Source organism: Pristiophorus japonicus, chromosome 12, assembly GCF_044704955.1.
Source record: "Pristiophorus japonicus isolate sPriJap1 chromosome 12, sPriJap1.hap1, whole genome shotgun sequence".
NCBI lineage: Eukaryota > Metazoa > Chordata > Chondrichthyes > Pristiophoridae > Pristiophorus > Pristiophorus japonicus.
In genome coordinates, this window is record NC_091988.1 from 167,691,879 (window position 1) to 167,711,499 (window position 19,621).

A 19,621-nucleotide genomic window follows, 5' to 3' on the forward strand; every position below is an offset into this window, starting at 1 on the left:
TGTGCTCGGCAGTGGCCATCTCCTTCAATAAAAGGACGAACCACTCCCTCTGATCTTCAATGGCACCACGATCACATCCTATGAGTTACTCTTAACCAAAAGCTTAACTGGACCAGCCATATCATTGCTACAAGAGCAGCCTAGAGGCTAGATACACTGATACGTGGCTCATCTCCTGATCCCTTAACACCATCACCATTGCAGTGCTTAAGTCAGAAGTGTAATGGAATAGTCACCACACATTTGGATGGATGCAGATGTAGCAACACTCAAAGCTTGGCAGCATCCAGGACAGGGCAGTTCCAGCAGATCAGTGGCCCAGCCACTGCACTTAAAATACACCCTGCCTCCTGCAATCCACCAGCACACTGGGCTGCACTATGTACTATTTTCAGGAGGCACTACAGCAACTCACCAAGCTTACTTCAGCAGCACCTCTCAGCCCCATACTTGGACAAATTCTACCATTCCTTCATTGTTGGTGATGTAAAATCCTGGAACTCCCTATCAAACTCCATTGTGGGCGCACATTTACCAGCGTAAGGACTGCAGATGTTCAAGAAGGCACGCCATCACCATTTTAGGGCAACTGACACCATCTACCACCCAAGAACAATTTTTTTAAAAAACTCATGTAACTTTATAAAGTTATGTCAGACGCATGAATTGATGATTGATGCTTCCTGGAAGTTAACATGCTGGTGGTAATGCTCCCAAAACACATCTCTGCTGATGTTGTTTGTGATTAGATTCACTGTCAAAATTTACTGGGTAGAGTTCAGCTTGCTCCAGAAATAATTTGTTGCCTGAAGACCACTGTGATATATGCTTGACGGATCAGTACAAAAAAAAACAAAATGCTTAGTGCAGTTGTCAGATGAATAAAGTAAGCAGAAAACTATATTTGAAGGAACTGCTGTAGGTTAACTATTGAACCTGTAAAGCCCCGAAGTAGCATATGAGGAAAGGCACAATTCTATTTTAGCCTGGTGACACGTGTCATCTAGATTTTTTTTTTGTTTTGATAAATATTTGTAGTTGTGAGAAGCCAAAACGTTCTTAATTTCTCTCTTCTTTCCATCCACCCCTTCCAAAAAGCAGTTTCATTCTCTACGCTTTATTAATTTATAATTTGTTTTGCAGACATTGACACCAGGCGAAGGGCAGCGTGTGATTTGGTGCGGGGTCTTTGCAAATACTTTGAAGGGCCTGTAACGACAATCTTCTCTGGCTATGTCAATTCTATGTTGCAACAATATGCCAAAAATCCCTCCATTAATTGGAAACACAAAGATGCTGCAATTTATCTTGTGACCTCACTTGCCTCCAAAGCTCAAACTCAAAAGGTACAGTTTCTCTGTCCAGCTGGAACATTTAGCATTTTCTTGTGTCTTGCTTTGAATATTAATTGGTGTTTTTTATTTCTCTTTTCAGCATGGAATAACTCAAGCAAATGAGCTAGTAAATTTAATAGACTTCTTTGTCAATCACATACTGTCTGATTTGAAATCACCAAATGGTGAGTTGAAGTGTTCCATCAGTAATTTCAATATGATGTTAGAAATTGTGCACAGTTTTAAACTGTATATGAAGTGTACTTTGCTTAACTTAAAAAAAAAAATGCAAAATCATGAATGGAGAGGAAGCTATTCCTTCAATCTGCACGTTTATTGATGGTGCAAATACATGCAAAAAAGCAACTGAATAAGGGCAACTAGCTCAAGTTCAATGGAAGTATTGTTTACTCCAGCAATTCCTGTGCTCGCTGACCTTTTGCAGCCACACAGTATGGGCCCAAGTTTCCACACGATAAAAAACGGGCACCCCTCTGAGCTGGGCGCCCATTTTTCGCGCCTAAAACGGCGCCGGAAAAAAAACGCGATTCTGGAGCGCCCTGCAGCTCCATGTCTGTTTGGCGCGGCGCCCAGGGGGGCGGAGCCTACACTCGCGCCGATTTTGTAAGTGGGAGGGGGCGGGTACCATTTAAATTCGTTTTTTTTCCTGCCGGCAATGCTGCGCGTGTGCGTTGGAGCGTTCGCGCACGCGCAGTGTGAAGGAAACATTGGCACTCGGCCATTTTTGTAGTTCTTTGTAGCTGTTTAATTTTTGAACATTTTTTAATAAAAGCACATTGCCATCAGCACATCAGCACTGAGGCTTCTTGCAGCAGTGAGAAGGCTGCAGGAAGCCTCAGAAAGTTGAGGCAGTCGTTTCCGTTTCCCTCCCCCTCCCCGCCCGCCGTCGGGCACAAACGGCTGCCTCCTCCCTTCCCCCCCCCCCCCCCCCCCCCCGGCGCGGGAACGAACGGCTTTCTTCCCCCCCCCTCCCGTGGGAACGAAAACGAACGGCTTTCTCCTCCCCACCCCCGCGGGAACGAACGCCTGCAGAATTCTCCCTGGCTGAAGCACTTTCACACAGGTAGGAAGATGGTTTATTTAATCTTTTCTTTGCTTATAAATGTTTATTCAGGTTGGATTTATTTGTATAATATTTGTAGAAGTATAAATAAGGATTTATTATAGAATTTAATGACTTCCCTCCCCCCCCCCCCCCCCCCGCCACCTCGTTCTGGACACCTAATTTGTAACCTGCGCCTGATTTTTTAATGTGTAGACAAGGTTTTTTCAGTTCTACAAAAATCTTCACTTGCTCCTTTCTAAGTTAGTTTGGAGTACGTTTTCACGGTGGAAACTTTGAAATCAGGCGTCAGTGGCCGGACACGCCCCCTTTTTAAGAAAAAATTCTGTTCCAAAGTGGAACTGTTCTACCTGACTAGAACTGCAGAAAAAAAAATGTGGAGAATTGCGATTTCTACGATAGTCCGTTCTCCACCAGTTGCTCCTAAAAATCAGGCGCAAATCATGTGGAAACTTGTGTTGGAATTTGAATTTCCTGTATATTGAGTATATTTAAATTGTTTTCTGGCACAGAGATTATAGTCTTGACATTAATGACAATGTACCTGACTTGTGTGCTTTGATTTTTGTTTACAGTGAATGAGTTTCCTGTGCTGAAAGCAGATGCTATTAAATACGTTATGATTTTTAGGAACCAGGCAAGGGCACTTCAATTTTGCACTTTATATATGTTTAAGTTATCTGATTACTGTAAAAATGTTTTAATTTAAGAAAAATGTCAGCAATTGTAAAATATGATTGTTACATATCCAGTAACAATGTACCAAGTTCATAAATAGAGAGGTGTATCTTAACTTTTAAGTTAAATTTGTTTTGATGTTTTAAAATATTTTTCATTTTGTGTCACAATCTCTTTTGCCATTGTGAAGGTAACGTGTTAATTTAACACTTGCATTACAGCTTCCCAAGGAACAGCTTTTGGTGTCCCTCCCACTGTTAATTAACCACTTACAAGCAGAAAACATTGTTGTTCATACATATGCTGCCCATGCTCTTGAAAGGATATTCACTATGAGAGGACCCAACAATACCACTTTGTAAGTATCTCTTACTACAGAAGTTGAGGTCCGCTTCTCTAGTTTGCTGAGGTGGTGACCTATGGCTGTCTTTCAGTTGTGTGTTTTGATTTATTTTTAATATATAAATACTAAGTTAATAAGTCAGGTGCTGAAAGGTGTCAATCGTTTAAGGAAAAACTGTCATATTGTCATTTTTCTGTTTCCAGAATATCTGCTGTGGAGCTGGCCCCTATGGTTGAACAGCTGTTAACAAACCTTTTTAAAGCCCTGACTTTGCCTGGGTCTTCTGAAAATGAATATGTTATGAAAGGTGAGAATGATTGAGCAGTGAGTAGTTGGCTAGCTAGCTTTAGATTCCTTCATTCAATGACCTTTCTGAGCTACAAATCACTAATCTAAATGTCCTTTATAAGGCATACAACCACACCTCTAAATTACAAGACCAAAGGTTGACTTCATCTCATAAAGCTATTTCCTTTTGTTTTTCCATACATCATGGCCCTGAAATTCCAATGTCCCGGGTCCATACGAAGTTTCTACGGACCTGGGAAAGCATTGGAAAAGCTGGGTTTCAGCGCGCAATGAGCATACGCTGAAAACTGGCTTTTCTGCACTGTCAAGTTTCTGGCTTGACAGATCTCGCGCATATCGGGAGCGAGGACACTTGCAGGGCAAGATTTCTGATATTTACAAATATCTTGTCCTGCAAATGTCCTTTCAAATCTTACGCCTGAAAAATCAGGCGTATAGCCTACTTTTACAGGCGCAAGTGTTTAAAAATACACACACACTTAAAAATAAAGTTATAAAAACACTTTTTTTTTAACCTCCCCACTACAGTAAGTTTATTTTAAGGCTTAATTAAAAAAACTTTTCAAAATAGTTGGGAAAATATATATTTTTTAATAAGAACTTTAATTTAAATGAATGTTAAATATATAGTTTATTTTCTATATTTTATTATGTTTGGGGGGGTGGGGGGGGTGTTCTCCTTCATAGTAATAGGAGTTCCGGACTTACGGAACTCATTACTATGAATGAGAAAATATACTAACCTGATTGGCTGCTGTCTCCAGCTCCCGGCCTGCGCACGTTCCCACGTGCACGCGCTGCGACACGCAGTCAGGAGAGGCCTTAGGCTCAGAAGTTCAAACGGACGCAGCAGCAACAGGTAAGTGCGCAACTTTTTTCCCTATTTCACTCGTTTGCCTGTGGGAAGACCTCAATCGGAATTTCAGGCCCCATATCATCTTTTATTTGAGGTTGCAGATCCATTTCATTAAGTCTCGTGCAATACCTTCTATGAGTTCTTTGATATTGAACAAAATAAGCATGCAGCTTATCCTTTCTTGGAGACCCAGCTTTCGCATTCCAGTACACAAGGCAAATGCATGGGAATCTGTGATAAACCTCTGCTTTTCTTTTATAATGCATATTAACCCTCTTCTACCCATGTCTCGTAACACTTATCACAAGTTTTTAGACCTGTTTTTGAAATGCACATCTTAGCTCATGTAACAATAGTAGAGACTGACGTAATATCAGCATCTCTCAATACTGATTTGTGTATCCTTAGTACTGCATGTTATAGTTCAATTTGCAGTCATAAAAACCCAAGTACCCATCTAACATCATTTATAAAAATACTTCCTGTTCTCTGACTATGAAGAAGCTGTAGAAGTAAACATCTGAGTCCACAGCCTGGATTTAGTTCCAATTCTGAAGAAAGTAGTGAGAGAGATTCGTCCTTTTAAGGAAGGAAATGACATTTTTGGCATAGTACAAGGTTGTTTTGAGAAATGAGAACCTGAAATATTTAACATATTACGCTATATTTTGGTACCTAATGCTCTCATGAGAGGTAAGGTAGCATTTGTGCACTCTAATTAGCATACTGAAATTAATCACTTTCCTCTTTCGTCCCCTTGTGCCACATACGATTATGTACCCAAGAGTGTACATGGAGGTGAATTGCTCCAAAGCTATCCAGCCATTAGAGACACAAGAAAGTGAAGAAGATTAATGTTGTATGTTGTGCAATCCACCTCGCACAATCGTAAGCAAGTCACTGTTTGGCTATCAATTTTCCTAGAAGCTCATTCAAGTAGAAGTATAGGGCTCAAGTTTCGGACCCCCCGCTAGAACGGCGCACATCGGAGAGGCTCGCCTAATTTGTAGAGCAGGAATTGCGTCGAATACTTACCTCGCGATTCTCCGATATCTGTAGGCCCGTTTCCAGCTCGGCGTGGCGCAGCAGGAGCTGCTGGGGGCAGAGCTACAGCCCTACGCCAAAAACAGTGCCGGCAGCTGCATGCGTGCACAATAGCTCCTGGCCCTCACAGCGTGTCCTGTCTCCGGGCGACGGCCCTATCCCTGGCCGAAGGGACGTCGCCCTTATTCCGGGCCGAGTGGCCTGACAGCCCTAACCTCGTCGTCAGCAGGGCCTGCCCGCCCGGCATCTCGTTGAGGACGGGCCCCGCCCGCAGTCCTCGGTGGCAGCCCGGCATCTGCTGAGTGTAGGGCCCGCCCGGCCGGCATCTCGCTCGGGGCGGGCCCCGCCCGAAGTCCTCGGCGGCGGCCCGCCATCTTCTGCGTGCGGGCCCCACCTGAAGCGGCAGCGGGGCCCGCCTGACTGGCATCCCCTGGGGGCTGGGGGAGTTGGGGAGGGCTCGCGGTGCTGCAGCAGGTGAGTAGAAACGGAATTTTTTTTATTCATTGATTTTTGAATTTTTTTTTAACTTTTGTTTTTTTTAAAATTTGGGTTGATTTATTGATTTATTTATCATTTATTATTGATGATGGCTCTTTATTTGTAAAAGTGAAGTGTTTAATGCTTGTAACCTTCCCTTCCCCCCACCCCCCCAACCCCATCTCTCGTTCTCTACGCTTGATTTATGTGAAGGCAAGGTTTTTCTGAGCGTACTAAAATCTACATTTACTCCATTCTAAGTTAGTTTGGAGTAAGTTTTCACTGCCTAAACTTGCAAAATAGGTGTAAGTGGCTGGACACGCCCCCTTTTGGAAAAAAAAATCTGTTCTAAAATGAAACTATTCTAACTCACTAGAACTGGAGCCAACTAAATGCCGAAAATTGCAATTCTAAGTTGCTCCAAAAAAAAAGGAACAACTCAGGCCGAAACTTGAGCCCATTGGGTCAGGATGCCTGCTTACCCACATGCCCAAGGAAAAGGGTTCACACCCTGTGGATAGAATGTCTACTAATTATGTTCTATTTCTGTTGACAGCCATCATGAGAAGTTTCTCCCTTCTCCAGGAAGCAATTGTTCCTTATGTTCCCACACTGATTACCCAGCTAACACAGAAGCTATTGCTAGTTAGCAAGGTAAAGTATCCAGTTACTAGTTTCATGTATAGTTTGTTTACTTATTAAAATGAATTTGAGTGTTCAAAATCCTTTCACCTAAACACTTCAGAAATGATGTCTGAAGAAAAGATCTGAAAAGCAATCTATCAATACAGTAATGTCATTTTTATTTTTTCTTGAATGGATGCAATGCTTCAAAGAACAAGTTTACTGATGAAGGTACTGAATCATTGCTACTGTTGGGCTCAGTTGGTAGCACTCTCCTCTGAATCAGTGTTTTCAATTCAAGGCCCATTATGGACTTGCACTTCGCAGACTAGGCTGATACTTTGCTGTAGTACTGAGGGTGTGTGCTGCATTGTTAAAGGTGCCATCTTTTGGTTGAGATGGTAAACTGAGGCCGTTTCTGATTGCTCAAGTGTACATTAAAGATCCCATGGCACTATTTAAAGGAGAGCAGGCTTCTAGCCAGTATTTCCCACTCTACAAACACCATCAAAAACAGATTATCTGGTCATTTGCTCGTTTGTTGGGCTTGTATAAATACAACTTCTTTCTTTACATGTCAGTTTGTCAACATTAGCAGTCAATAGTTGACTAGAATTTGATCTTATCCTAGAATCCAAGCAAGCCGCACTTCAACCATTACCTGTTTGAGTCCCTTTGCCTATCTGTGCGTATAACATGCAAGGCAAACCCTGTCACTGTGAGAAGTTTTGAAGAGGCTCTCTTCCCCGTGTTCACGGAAATTTTGCAGAATGATGTGCAAGGTGAGTATTGTTTTAAATAGTTTTGCTAGCTACACAGTGCATTTACTTCTGGGTTACAGTGCTTTTGACTAAACACTGTATTAAGATGCATAGCTAAGCAGGAGTGGTGTGAATCTGAGACCAATTATAGCTCCAGCTGAGACCAGTTAACTAAGCACAGGCTGGAGATCAAACCTAGGAGCTTCCTGGTCTGTGTTCCCCAGTCACTCGTTGCAGAAGCTCACAGCCATTCGGGGAGCCTGACCTGCAGCTTGAGCCTGTATAAATGATTAGAGATGCTTTGTGGTTGATATCAGCGATGTGCTCACCAACGCAGCAGTTGGGAGAGGCACATTAACATTTTTTTTTGCGAGCTGCAGGCACCAATAAGGTGTACCGCTGCAGCCCACTGGTCTGTTGAGCACAAGCAGCTGGTTGGCAGATAAGGCCTGTGGGGGAAGGAGGAAAGAGAGGTGGGTGTTGGAGAAAGTCAGACTGGCATGCGCATGCATACTTCACCCATTTCTCCTTGAAAGTTTCAGTCATTGTGCTGCAACAGGTGCAGGACCCTTATTTCCACATTTACGCAGTGTCCTGCCTGCATTGGACACCCATTTCAGGCAGGCAATTGAGTGTACAAGGTCCCCACCAGATTTTTCCAGGTGAGGAACAGGTGGCTGGTAGTAGAAAGTCTCCCGATGCCTTCAATGAACAGGAAATTTTGGATCATTGTACACCTTAACACTCTTTTTCCTCTCTCTTTCTGCTTTTTAGAATTCCTTCCTTACGTGTTTCAAGTGATGTCACTGCTCCTGGAAATATACAGTGCTGATATCTCTCCATGTTACATGGCTCTCTTCCCTCACTTGTTGCAACCACTGCTCTGGGAACGTGTAGGGAACATCCCACCTCTTGTCAGACTACTTCAGGCTTTCCTAGAGAAAGGAGCAAATTCCATTTCTACAACTGCAGCTGATAAAATAGTACGTTATTTTAACTTAATATAACATTTTTCAAAGTAAGCATTAATTGATCAACTTTTATCTGGTTTAGAACAATTTTAGTACTGAGAAAAATCAGAAAAGGCCACATTCAAAAGTATGTGTGTGCAAAGTACACAACGTTAAAAGTTTTAAGAATCCAGAACAATAGCTATAGTCAGTGATCGATATAGAGGCTTACTTTCAACTTTGGCAGGGGCGTAAAACTGCAATGGAAAGAAGAATTGGACGAACGGTGTAATGCACAGCCAATCCAGTAATGCCAGTTTTACTCCCCCCGCCAGAGTTAAAAGTTACCCCCGTACTGTTGTGTTGATAACCAGTTCTAAGAAGTCTGGGTCTGGATACGACTGCAACCATAATATGCTGTATTGTGATGTCGACCTTGCTTTTTAATTTTTATCCCCTGTGCAAAAGCTGTTTCATCTCGAGATGAAAATGCTTTTATTGTTGAATACATGTACTTTTTCCTTTTCAATTTGATGTTTAGTAGTTAGTACGGTCTGTTGCGAAAGTGCAGAATATCCATACCACCTTTGTTGTCTTGTACCATTATTACACACTGGTGCCATGTCCAAAAATATCTTGTTTGTATGTTGTTTATATAAATCAGTAGCTGTAGATTGAGGCCTTTATGGGATAATTTATAAATTCAGCTGTAGTCATCTTTTATTTTCAAGGACTCTCAATGTTTGCCAATACTTTCTTGCCACAGTAAAGTCAAGGATTTTAATTCCTTTTGCATTTTCTAGAAAAATGGTTGTTGTGATCAAAGTTTGACTTATTTTTCCATTTGGATATGACTTCAGTCAACAACTTAGCGTTGTATCATGAAAACTAGGAGACATTACACTCCTCTCATTTAAGTCATTAATATAGATTGTTAATAGCTGAGGCCCAAGCACTGATCCTTGTGGTACTCCACTAGTGACAGCCTGCCAAACTGAAAATTATATTTGATTAATCATGGAATACACAAATGGGGTTTAATTGTCCAATTGTTAATCTAAATAGGGCACTTACTACTTCTCTATCAGCACCAAATATTTGTGACCAAAATTTATTTTGTTAATTTAGTACAAGTGATGGGGTCCCTATAGCTTTGTTCTGATATTATCCTTTAACATTACCTTTTTACTTGCACCTTGCCAATTTTGCCAGGTTCAGTTTTTCCATGGTATAACTGTTGAGGCTCTTTTTTTTTTTTAATTTAAAAAAAAAAGCAAAGCATTGGACTGTTACAAAGAACAGGTAGGAAATATTGACAGAAATTGAAGATTGCTATCGTAATCTATATAATTATCAAATTTAAGTATAGCATTTTAGTTTTGCATTAACCATCTGCTATATATATATATATATTATAGATTCTTTCATGCCAGAGCTTTGACACCTCAATGAAAAGGCAATGTTCTGAAGAGTCTGCACAATCTAGACTTCAGATGGAATGGGCTTCGGCAGAGCTGGGAGTCAGTTTCTTTACCGGGGAGTTATGTCTGGGAGTGTGGGAAGAAGTTGAGTGATGATTCTTAAGCGAGGCTCATATTGGTTGGCTATAAAAGAATGTATCATAATTGAGCAGAATGGGATTTCAGATGGAGTAAGAAATCTGTTTCCTGAATGCAGGAGTTTCAGTTGGACTACTTTATAACATTCAACTGCTTTAACTATTTTAAGCTGGTCTCTTGGGATAGCAGAGTTGCATTTCATAAACCAAGTTAAAACTTATGTAGAGCACTGCTAAAGGCATTTCAGTTCATTTATTGTCAGTAAAAGAGACAAACCCTAAAGAAAGACCGGTGCATCTGTTTCAGTAACTGATGTCTAACCCATGTCGCAGGATTCATATATTCAAATACAAGCTCATTATAACACTCAAGATAAAATCTCAAAACATATGGGGCAGTTAGCCATTTTAAAAGATATAAAGAAATGCAAGCATTTAATAAATGTGTGGTCACACCTGAGAAAGATAAAAAGATAGAGTGCAAGAGGTGTTGCAAGACAGGCTCACAGTCAGAGGAGGGGCAAGTGCTGATTGATCATAAGCAGGGTGAAGAGCTGAAATGAATTGCTGCACTAGGACAGTTAGGGATCCTTGCCCAGTATTGGTGTGTGTTGGTAAGTAGGGAGTTGAGCAGGTGCTTACATAACTCATGAAACTGTACACTGGATTTTTCCTGACTTGTTTTGTGTTTTTTTTTTCAAATCATAGCCAGGATTGCTCGGAGTCTTCCAAAAGCTAATTGCATCCAAAGCAAATGACCATCAAGGCTTCTACCTGCTTAACAGTATAATTGAACACATGCCTCCGTAAGTATAGAGCTAGTTTCTACAGCTTTTTGGGTATTAACAACTGAATAAACTATATTAATGGATTATTCTTGTACTTTTCATCTGTCAGTGAGGTCATGCACCAGTACCGGAAGCAGATCTTCATTTTGCTTTTCCAACGACTTCAAAATTCAAAAACAACAAAATTTGTTAAAAGTAAGTTGTTTTTCCTTTTTAAGTAAGTCCTTGACTAGAATTTTACAAAATAGTTTTAATTTTTCCTCCCTTTGGCAAAGTGACAAGCCTCTGCTTTTTACCTCCCACTCAGTGATTCCATGGTTGAGGCCTGGAAATTCCCATATGGGAAACAGATTGAATCGAATCCACTACTGACACTGTATATTGGTGCTCCAAGGCAACGCACATTTATTAGGGGAAGGATATTCTCAATTTACTGAATTCCTGAAATTTGTTTTGTTTTGCAACTTAGGTTTCTTGGTGTTTGTTAACCTTTATGCTGTGAAATATGGAGCAATAGCATTGCAAGAAATTTTCGACAGTATACAGCCGAAGTAAGTACAGTGCTGCTTAAATGTGAAAAGTAAAAGTAACTTTAAATAGCTTTTATGTTGCAGCTTTCATGCTGGTGCCAAAAGTGTGTGAAACAGCTACTGTGTACTGATTATTGACACACATTGAGGCTCTCTTTCACACACTCTCTGGTGTGTCCTACCTCGCTTCACAACTGCCACATTATAAAGTCCTCTTTTTACATTTTAAACTGCCATGGTCGGTAACCTTTCACTTTCTACTTGTATAAAAAAATAAATTGTCCCAACTTCTTAGTCAAAAGAAACTAACCTGAATCAGTGTCCAGTAGGAAAAAAAGGGAAATGATAAAACCATTCAGTCCATCAACTTTTTATCTACCATAGATGACCTATAGTTGGTTCCCACTTTTTGTACTTCATCCAATTTATTTAATCTCCAGAGATGTTTTCACAAAGATTATTGACCAACGCCTCCGAGAAGGAAGATTCAACTGGTTTTGGATCTGTACCCTGTGTATTGTATTCAGTTTTAATCATCGAATGTTAAAGCACAGAAACAAACCACTCAGCCTATCAAATCTGTGCTGGTGTTTTTCTCATGCTCACTCCCAATGCCACCCAGTTCTCTGCCAGAATTTCCTTTTTACTCAATTTTGGACATTCGTATTTGTTCCCTAATTTCTGCATCAAGCTATTTCCAGTTTCTGTTTTAAGGAGTTAATCTAACACTGACATGTCTTTTCTACATATCCACTACTCCATGGGAAACAAATTTATGAAATTTAGCACCTGCTCAACTCCCTGCTTACCAGCAGACACCAATACTGCGCAAGGATTTGTATCTGTCCTCGTGCATAAATTAGTTTCAGCTCCTCACTTGAGACTTGTCAATATTGTACTTGTTTTTGTTCTGCATATTCATGCATGTCAGTTTTTCAAAGACATCCTCTCTCTCATACAAAACCAGTTGAAATGCTGTAAGTTGCTGCCCACAACACATAACAACATAACAGGGGTATAAAAACAGAAAATGCTGGAAATCTTAGGTCAGGCAGCATCTGTGGAGTGAAACAGAGTTAACGTTTCAGGTTTGTGACCCTCAGACTTGAAATGTTAATTCTGTTTCTCATCACAGATGCTGCTTGACCTGCTGAGATGTCCAGCATTTTCTGTTTTTATTTCAGATTCCAGCATCCGCAGTATTTTGCTTTTGAACATATACAGGGGAGTTGACTGTGGTTCATGGACTTAAGTATACCGACCCAGTCTTATCACTTTCTACGGTTAGTCACTCATTAGTAAAGATTGAATTTTGAGAGTCTGAAGATTTAGAAAGGACAGCATTTAGCACTGTTGCTTCATTGGTGGATAAATCCTATATCAATATAACCAAGATCTGCTTGTGTCAACAGCTTGAAAAAGATACGTAATGAATGTGGATTCTCCACCCACCCACCCCCCCCCTCCTCCCCCGGTCCAGTGTGGCTGGGGAAGCTACAACATTTGGACTCTGGATATCCCACTTTCAAAGGGACATTGATGCAGTGTAGTGAGTTCAAAGGAGGAGAGCAAGGATGATTCCAGGAGTTGCTAGTACACAGGCAAAGTACCTGTATATCGTATTCAATTCCAAATGTAGAATGTTAGAGAATTGTCTGTTTCTATGATCTTTTGAAAGTGGTATGTCCAGAATTGTACATAATGGCTAATTCCAAGCTTTAAGGGAGCAATAAGCCAGAGATACAGTGTAAAAGTTGTAGCCCCAGTAATTCGACTTGCATGCCTTAGGAATAGAATTGGTCCTGACATTCCAAATATATCAAATGACTTCTTGGAAAAAAATCCCAAAACCCTGAAATACACAGCTGCCGGAGTATGTATGCACAGACCTCTGTTTTCTCCACGTGCACAACCGTAGCTGCTAAAACATTTGGTAATTCGCAGGTGTAGTTTAAAGGCTGAAGACAAGGTATCTCTGTATTGAGTTCAAGCTGGCTCTCATGATTCATTCTGAAAAAATTTTCATGTGACTACATGGCTGCTCAGATTGAAGTTTGACACGTTGAGCTACTTTTGCTACGGATGTCAACATTTTTGACTTGTTAATTAGGTGGCATCAATCCTGCACACTTTCTGGAAGAGGTTTCTGATCTGGGACGATGAGCAAGAGAAATAGAACCAATTTACCTCCTTTATAGTTATCAGATGTGAACCCTGGTTTTCAAGCTGTTGTAAATGGGTCTAGGAATGTCTTTTAGGAGATGGTTATGAATGCAAAAAATGACTTCTCATTCAAAATTACACTTCCAACAGTTTCTTTTCTACTGAATAAAAAAAATCTTCCCATGAAGGTAGCTTATCAACAATTGAGCTATTTAAATTTAGTGACTAGCTAAACACATGGAAACTCTAGATCTATTACTATGATTTTTGCATTTGTATGACTGTTAAATGTTTAGCCATGTAAAATTTTTACATACAACTTTTAAAAGTTAATATCTTGCTAAGTAAATTCTCTTTCTGAGTTAACCTTTACCATCTACTTTGAGAGTCTGTTTTCCAAGATGATATGCTATTGTTTTGTTGCAGAATGTTTGGCATGGTATTGGAAAAAATTGTTGTTCCAGAGGTACAGAAGGTGTCTGGACAGATTGAAAAAAAGATTTGTGCAGTGGGAATTACAAAGATCCTAACGGAATGCCCTTCTATGATGGACACCGACTATACTAAGCTGTGGTAAGTTGCTGGGATGAGAGTCTTAAGTTTGCTTCAGAATCAGTTAAATGGCCAACCAGCCTCCCAAACGTACCAGATTTCCATTTTAATTTAGTATTAGGACGAAAATTACTTTTTGGGGGCAGCAGAGGAAGATAGACTACCCAGGCTTCTGCACAGCTGAGACGGACTTAGGAGCACTACTGTTTCAGCAAGGTCACCTATGTGAGGAAGCAACGGAGCAAGTGGTCCGTGTGTTTGTTACTGGGAAGTGGTTAATGGGATAAGACAAATGATAATTCAAGAAGTTCTTCACCAGTTTTCGAATGAGAAGTTTCAATTCGTTAAGTTGAAATGTTATCAACTTTTTTGATGCAGATTCTTTGTGCCTTGGTGTCAGACAAAGAAAAATGTAACTGGAAATATTCAAAGCTGAAAAATCTTTCATTGTAGACTGATTTCAGTGTTAGAACTAGTATTTGTTATCCATAGTTTATGTATTGCATTAATGAATCTCCTGACTAATCCTATAAACTCACAAGAACACAAGAAATAGAAGTAGGTCATTTGACCCCTCGAGGCTGCTCCGCCATTTAATAAGATCATGGCTGATCTGATCAAGGACCCAGTTCCACTTCCCTGCCCGCTCCCCATAACCCTTTATTCCCTTATCACTCAACAATCTGTCTATCTCTGCCTTAAATATATTCAATGACCCAGCCTCCACAGCTCTCTGGGGCAGAGAACTCCACAGATTTACAAACTGAGAGAAGACATTTCTCCTCATCTCAGTTTTAAATTGGGAGGCCCCTTATTCTGAGACTATGCCCCCTAGTTTTAGTTTCCCCTATGAGTGGAAATATACTCTCTGCATCTACCCTGTTAAGCCCCCTCAGAATCTTTTATGTTTCAATAAGATTACCTCTCATTCTTCTAAACTCCAATGGGTATAGGCTCAACCTATCTTCATAAGTCAATCCTCTCATCTTCAGAATCAACCTAGTGAACCTCTCTGAACAGTCTCCAATGCAAGTATATCCTTCCTTAAATACGGAGACCAAAACTGTACGCAGTACTCTAGGTGTTGCCTAATCAATACCCTGTACAGTTGTAGCAGGATTTCTATGCTTTTATACTCTATCCCCCTTGCAATAAAGGCCAACATTCCATTTGCCTTCCTGATTACTTGCTGTACCTGCATACTAACTTTTTGTGTTTCATGCACAAGGACCCCCAGGTCCCTCTGTACTGAAGTACTTTGCAATTGTTCTCCATTTAAATTATAATCTGCTTTTCTATGTTTTCTGCCAAAGTGGATAACCTCGCATTTTCCTACATTATATTCCATCTGCCAAATCTTTGCCCACACACTTCGCTTGTCTGTATCGCTTGGCAGATATTTTGTGCCCTCACAATTTAATTTGCTTTCCCATCAGCAAATTTGGTTACATTACACTCGGTCCCTTCATCCAAGTCATTAATATAGATTGTAAGTAGTTGAGGCCCCAGCACCGATCCCTGTGGCACCCCACTAGTTACTGTTTGCCAATAGAAAAATGACCCGTTTATCCCGACACACTGTTTTCTGTTAGTTAGCCAATCCTCAATCCATGCTAATATATTACCCCCAACCCCGTGAACCTTTATCTTGTGCAGTAACCTTTTATGTGGCACCTTATCGAATGCCTTCTGGAAATCCAAATACACCACATCCACTGATTCCCCCTTATCCATCCTGCTCATTACATCCTCGAAGAACTCCAGCAAACTCAGTCCTGTAGACTAATCTCAGGTGGCTGAGATATTGGTAGACCTGTCAATCTTTGTAAATCTGTTACTTCCCCCAATACTGTATGCTATTAAATGGTAAAACAAGGACTTGTGGCTGTAATTTCCTGACACTTGGAGGTAGAGGGATGCAGAATGAAGCAATCTACTATAATCCCATTTCCTTTCCCCCTTCATATGCTCTTATTTTTCCTTTTCATATATTTAAATTATATAGTTCATGGTCGTTTAATATTGATAGGTATTAGTAGTTATTTAAGAGTTGATTCTCCCCATTCCTTTTAAACAGGACTCCTCTACTCCAGGCTCTTATTGGTTTATTCGAATTGCCTGAAGATGACAGCATTCCTGATGATGAACATTTCATTGATATTGAAGATGCACCAGGCTATCAGACAGCTTTCTCCCAACTGGCATTTGCAGGAAAGAAAGAACACGATCCCATCGGTGCAACAGTGAGCAATCCAAGGGTTCATCTGGCCCAATGTCTTCACAAGCTCTCCACAGCATGTCCAGGCAGGGTAGGTATTAGAATTGTGCATTGAGAAGAAATTGGGTAAAACCAATTTAGAACAGATGAAACGTTTCCAAATTATAAAAGAATATGGAAGATGCTTTTGTTGCCATTCTGTAGCAGCAAGGCCAGAGACATTTAGACACCCAATTCACTTATTGTTTTGCATAAATGCTTTATTCTGTTTCTCAATTTTCCACCCTCCCCTTCTGGAAGTGCTGTTCCTTATGGTTCCATAGATATCGGATGCCTCATGGACCTCACTGTTGATGTGAGAGATGTAACAGGTTTTAAGCTGGCACAGAGGTAGGGAAAGAGGGGAGGAAAGAACAAAAGGGGAGATCTGTGACAGAGTGGAAGGCAGGAAAGATTAAATGACAAAAGGGACGATGGTGCAAGGCAGAAGGAGATGGTAATGGGACAAGTAAAGAAGCAAAAGATGTGTCCAGAGGAGGTGTAAATGGGAATATCAGAATTATCAGCAACAGCTGCCGTCTGGAAAACAGGGCAGAGGTTATATCTGAAACCTAGAACTCAATGTTGAGTCCAGAAGGCTGTAAAGTGCCCAATGTAGTATTTATGGAAGAAAGTTATATTTATAAAATAGTTGTCCTTGTAGGTTCACAATTTTGACCATTGAATTTTTAAAAATTAGGAAGATATGCACTACTTTTGAATGGATATATGGCTCTTTCATATTAGGCCCAAGTTTCCACAAGAAAAAAAACGGGTGCCCCTCCGAGCTGGGCGCCCGTTTTTTGCGCCTAAAACGGCGCCTAAAAAAATCCTCGGTATTCTCCACCGACTTACTGGTCCTCTGGCACTCGGCGCAGTCAGCACGAGCTGTGGGGGGGCGGAGCCAGGTCCTGGCGCTGAAAACAGTGCCGGGACCTCTGCACATGCGTGCTACAGTCGGCACGCAAGTGCAGTAGCTCCAGGCGCCGAACTGTGTGGGAGGGGCCCGAAGCACGCAGCCCCTAGCCCTGGCCCAATGGCCTCACTGGGGCTGCGTGAATGAGGCTCCTCCCACGGCCAGCTCCTGCTCCCCGACCCGACCCGACACCCGCTCCCCGCTCCCCCCCGCCGACCAGACACCTGCTCCTCTTCCCCCCCCCCCCCGCTGACCAGAACCCCGCTCCCCATCCCCCCCCCCCCCCGACACCCGCTCTCCCCCGAGACCCGACACCATCTCCCCGACCCGATACCCGCTTCCCGCCCCGAGACCCGCTCCCCCCCCCCGACCCGACTGACCCGACCCAACCCGCCCCCCCCTCTCTCTCTCGCTCTCGCTCAGCGGCACGAACGGCTGCAGAATTCTCCCTGGCTGAAGCACTTTCACACAGGTAGGAAGATGGTTTATTTAATCTTTTCTTGGCTTATAAATGTTTATTCAGGTTGGATTTATTTGTAGAAGTATAAATAAGGATTTATTGTCGAATTTAATGAGTTCCCTCCCCTCCACCTCGTTCTGGACGCCTAATTTGTAACCTGCGCCTGATTTTTTAATGTGTAGAACAGGTTTTTTCAGTTCTACAAAAATCTTCACTGGCTCCATTCTACTTTAGTTTGGAGTACATTTTCACTGTGGAAACTTTCAAATCAGGCGTCAGTGGCCGGACACGCCCCCTTTTGAAGAAAAAATTCTGTTCCAAAATAGAACTGTTCTACCTGACTAGAACTGCAGAAAAAAAAATGTGGAGAATTGCGATTTCTAAAATAGTCCGTTCCCCACCAGTTGCTCCTAAAAATCAGGCGCGAATCATGTGGAAACTTGGGCCCTATGGGTGGGAGCTGTGGAGAAATTGTATATTTCGATTCTAATCAGTCCATTGCAGGAATTGGAATGACGTGACTTGGTCCCTGCAGCCAAGATCTGACTTGCATTCCTCGGTCTCATGCCATGCATAAGACAGACAGTCCGTCTCAAATGCAATTTGTTGTAACATGCTGTCATAGACTAATGCACGTTTACTGATTCACCAAATGCACAAAAGCTTGTTGAAATTAATTGACTCCTAGAAATGAAACTTGACTTAATGCTGTTACGCACAAGATACCATAAGTGCAGTTCTAGTTTTGATGACTGAACTCAAAAGGAGCAATGTTTAGCGTTTAAAGAAATGAGGGCCAAAGTAGAGGAGACCAAAAAATTTGAGCATTATGTCCAGGTACCAATGGTCAGTCCACCATTGGCTCAATAAATTTACCAGTGAATGGAGGGTTAAAGACCAGGAAGGTTTCGGGTTGAATTCCCAGTCTATGCTAGTTAACTGTTCTCAGCTGAGGTACTGATCAGGTGGTATAATTGTCATACTGTTTCATTAAGATCAATTTAAGGAATGATTTTGTACTTCATTGCTGTGTTCTGTAGAAAATACAGTCTTTGTTGAAATATCCAGAAGTTAATTGAATTGGTTCCTGAGAAGAGAACTATGTATTTGAGCTAAGAGAAAGATGAGAATTGGATCCGAAGTGCAATAAACCATATGAGCTTATCATGGTGCATTAACTTGAACTATTTTTGCATTCATTGATTTAATCTACCATAATAAGATAATTTATGGTGTAATACTTTTCTCCCATAGGTACCATCGATGATCAGCACAAGTTTGAATGCAGAGGCTTTACAGTATCTGCAAAGCTACCTTCAGGCTGCCAATGTGCAACTGGTGTGAACCTGTTATGGTTGACTAAAGACACTCTTTTTAAAGGCTTTTTGCCATGGGTGCGTGCACAGTGAACGTCATTTGATTGCATTTACAGTAGGAATAAACCTGGGGAATAGTACTGGCTAGCGATGATTATGATGACTTCTGTCCAAATGCATTTTGGTCCCGTGTAGGCTTAATGCTTCTGATCTCTTTCTATCAACCTTTGTCTTTATTTATGTCTTCTTAATAATCTAACTGCAAAAATGGAAAAGAATAAAGCACCTACAGATGCATTGCCGTGTACAGTTACTCTGGTGTAAAATAAAAACAGAAAATATTAAAAACATGGTTTGTTTCCTTCATTTTTCCCCTTTCACATTTCTTACACAACACATTCCCCAGTTGTGAGGAACAAGTAGGTGACTGATGTACAGACAACACAAGATGTCACAGAATGGTCAGATGCAGATTTGTGTCCATAATGCCTCATACAGTGACTTCCTGTTACAGGCCCACGCTGGTGGCAGAGAGCTTCCCCAAATGGAGAGTCAGAAAACATTCTGCCACCTCTTAGTGGCCTGACCAGTATCATGGACTTCTAAACCTACACCCTACCA

The 19,621-nt window shown here is 41.3% G+C and overlaps 1 protein-coding gene across 1 annotated transcript in view; it reads left to right on the forward strand.

Moving 5' to 3' along the window:
• Positions 1 to 19,350, forward strand: part of cse1l (CSE1 chromosome segregation 1-like (yeast)) — a 44,652-nt gene extending 25,302 nt beyond the window's left edge. The window contains exons 12-25 of the mRNA XM_070896116.1: positions 1,144 to 1,346; positions 1,435 to 1,519; positions 2,994 to 3,055; positions 3,318 to 3,454; positions 3,643 to 3,746; positions 6,682 to 6,779; positions 7,381 to 7,531; positions 8,285 to 8,493; positions 10,727 to 10,824; positions 10,916 to 11,001; positions 11,276 to 11,357; positions 13,926 to 14,072; positions 16,129 to 16,360; positions 18,939 to 19,350. Coding sequence (XP_070752217.1) covers positions 1,144 to 1,346; positions 1,435 to 1,519; positions 2,994 to 3,055; positions 3,318 to 3,454; positions 3,643 to 3,746; positions 6,682 to 6,779; positions 7,381 to 7,531; positions 8,285 to 8,493; positions 10,727 to 10,824; positions 10,916 to 11,001; positions 11,276 to 11,357; positions 13,926 to 14,072; positions 16,129 to 16,360; positions 18,939 to 19,028 — 1,784 coding nt within the window. The 3' untranslated portion in view covers positions 19,029 to 19,350. The remainder of the gene's footprint in view (positions 1 to 1,143; positions 1,347 to 1,434; positions 1,520 to 2,993; positions 3,056 to 3,317; positions 3,455 to 3,642; positions 3,747 to 6,681; positions 6,780 to 7,380; positions 7,532 to 8,284; positions 8,494 to 10,726; positions 10,825 to 10,915; positions 11,002 to 11,275; positions 11,358 to 13,925; positions 14,073 to 16,128; positions 16,361 to 18,938) is intronic.
• Positions 19,351 to 19,621: the final 271 nt, after the last annotated feature.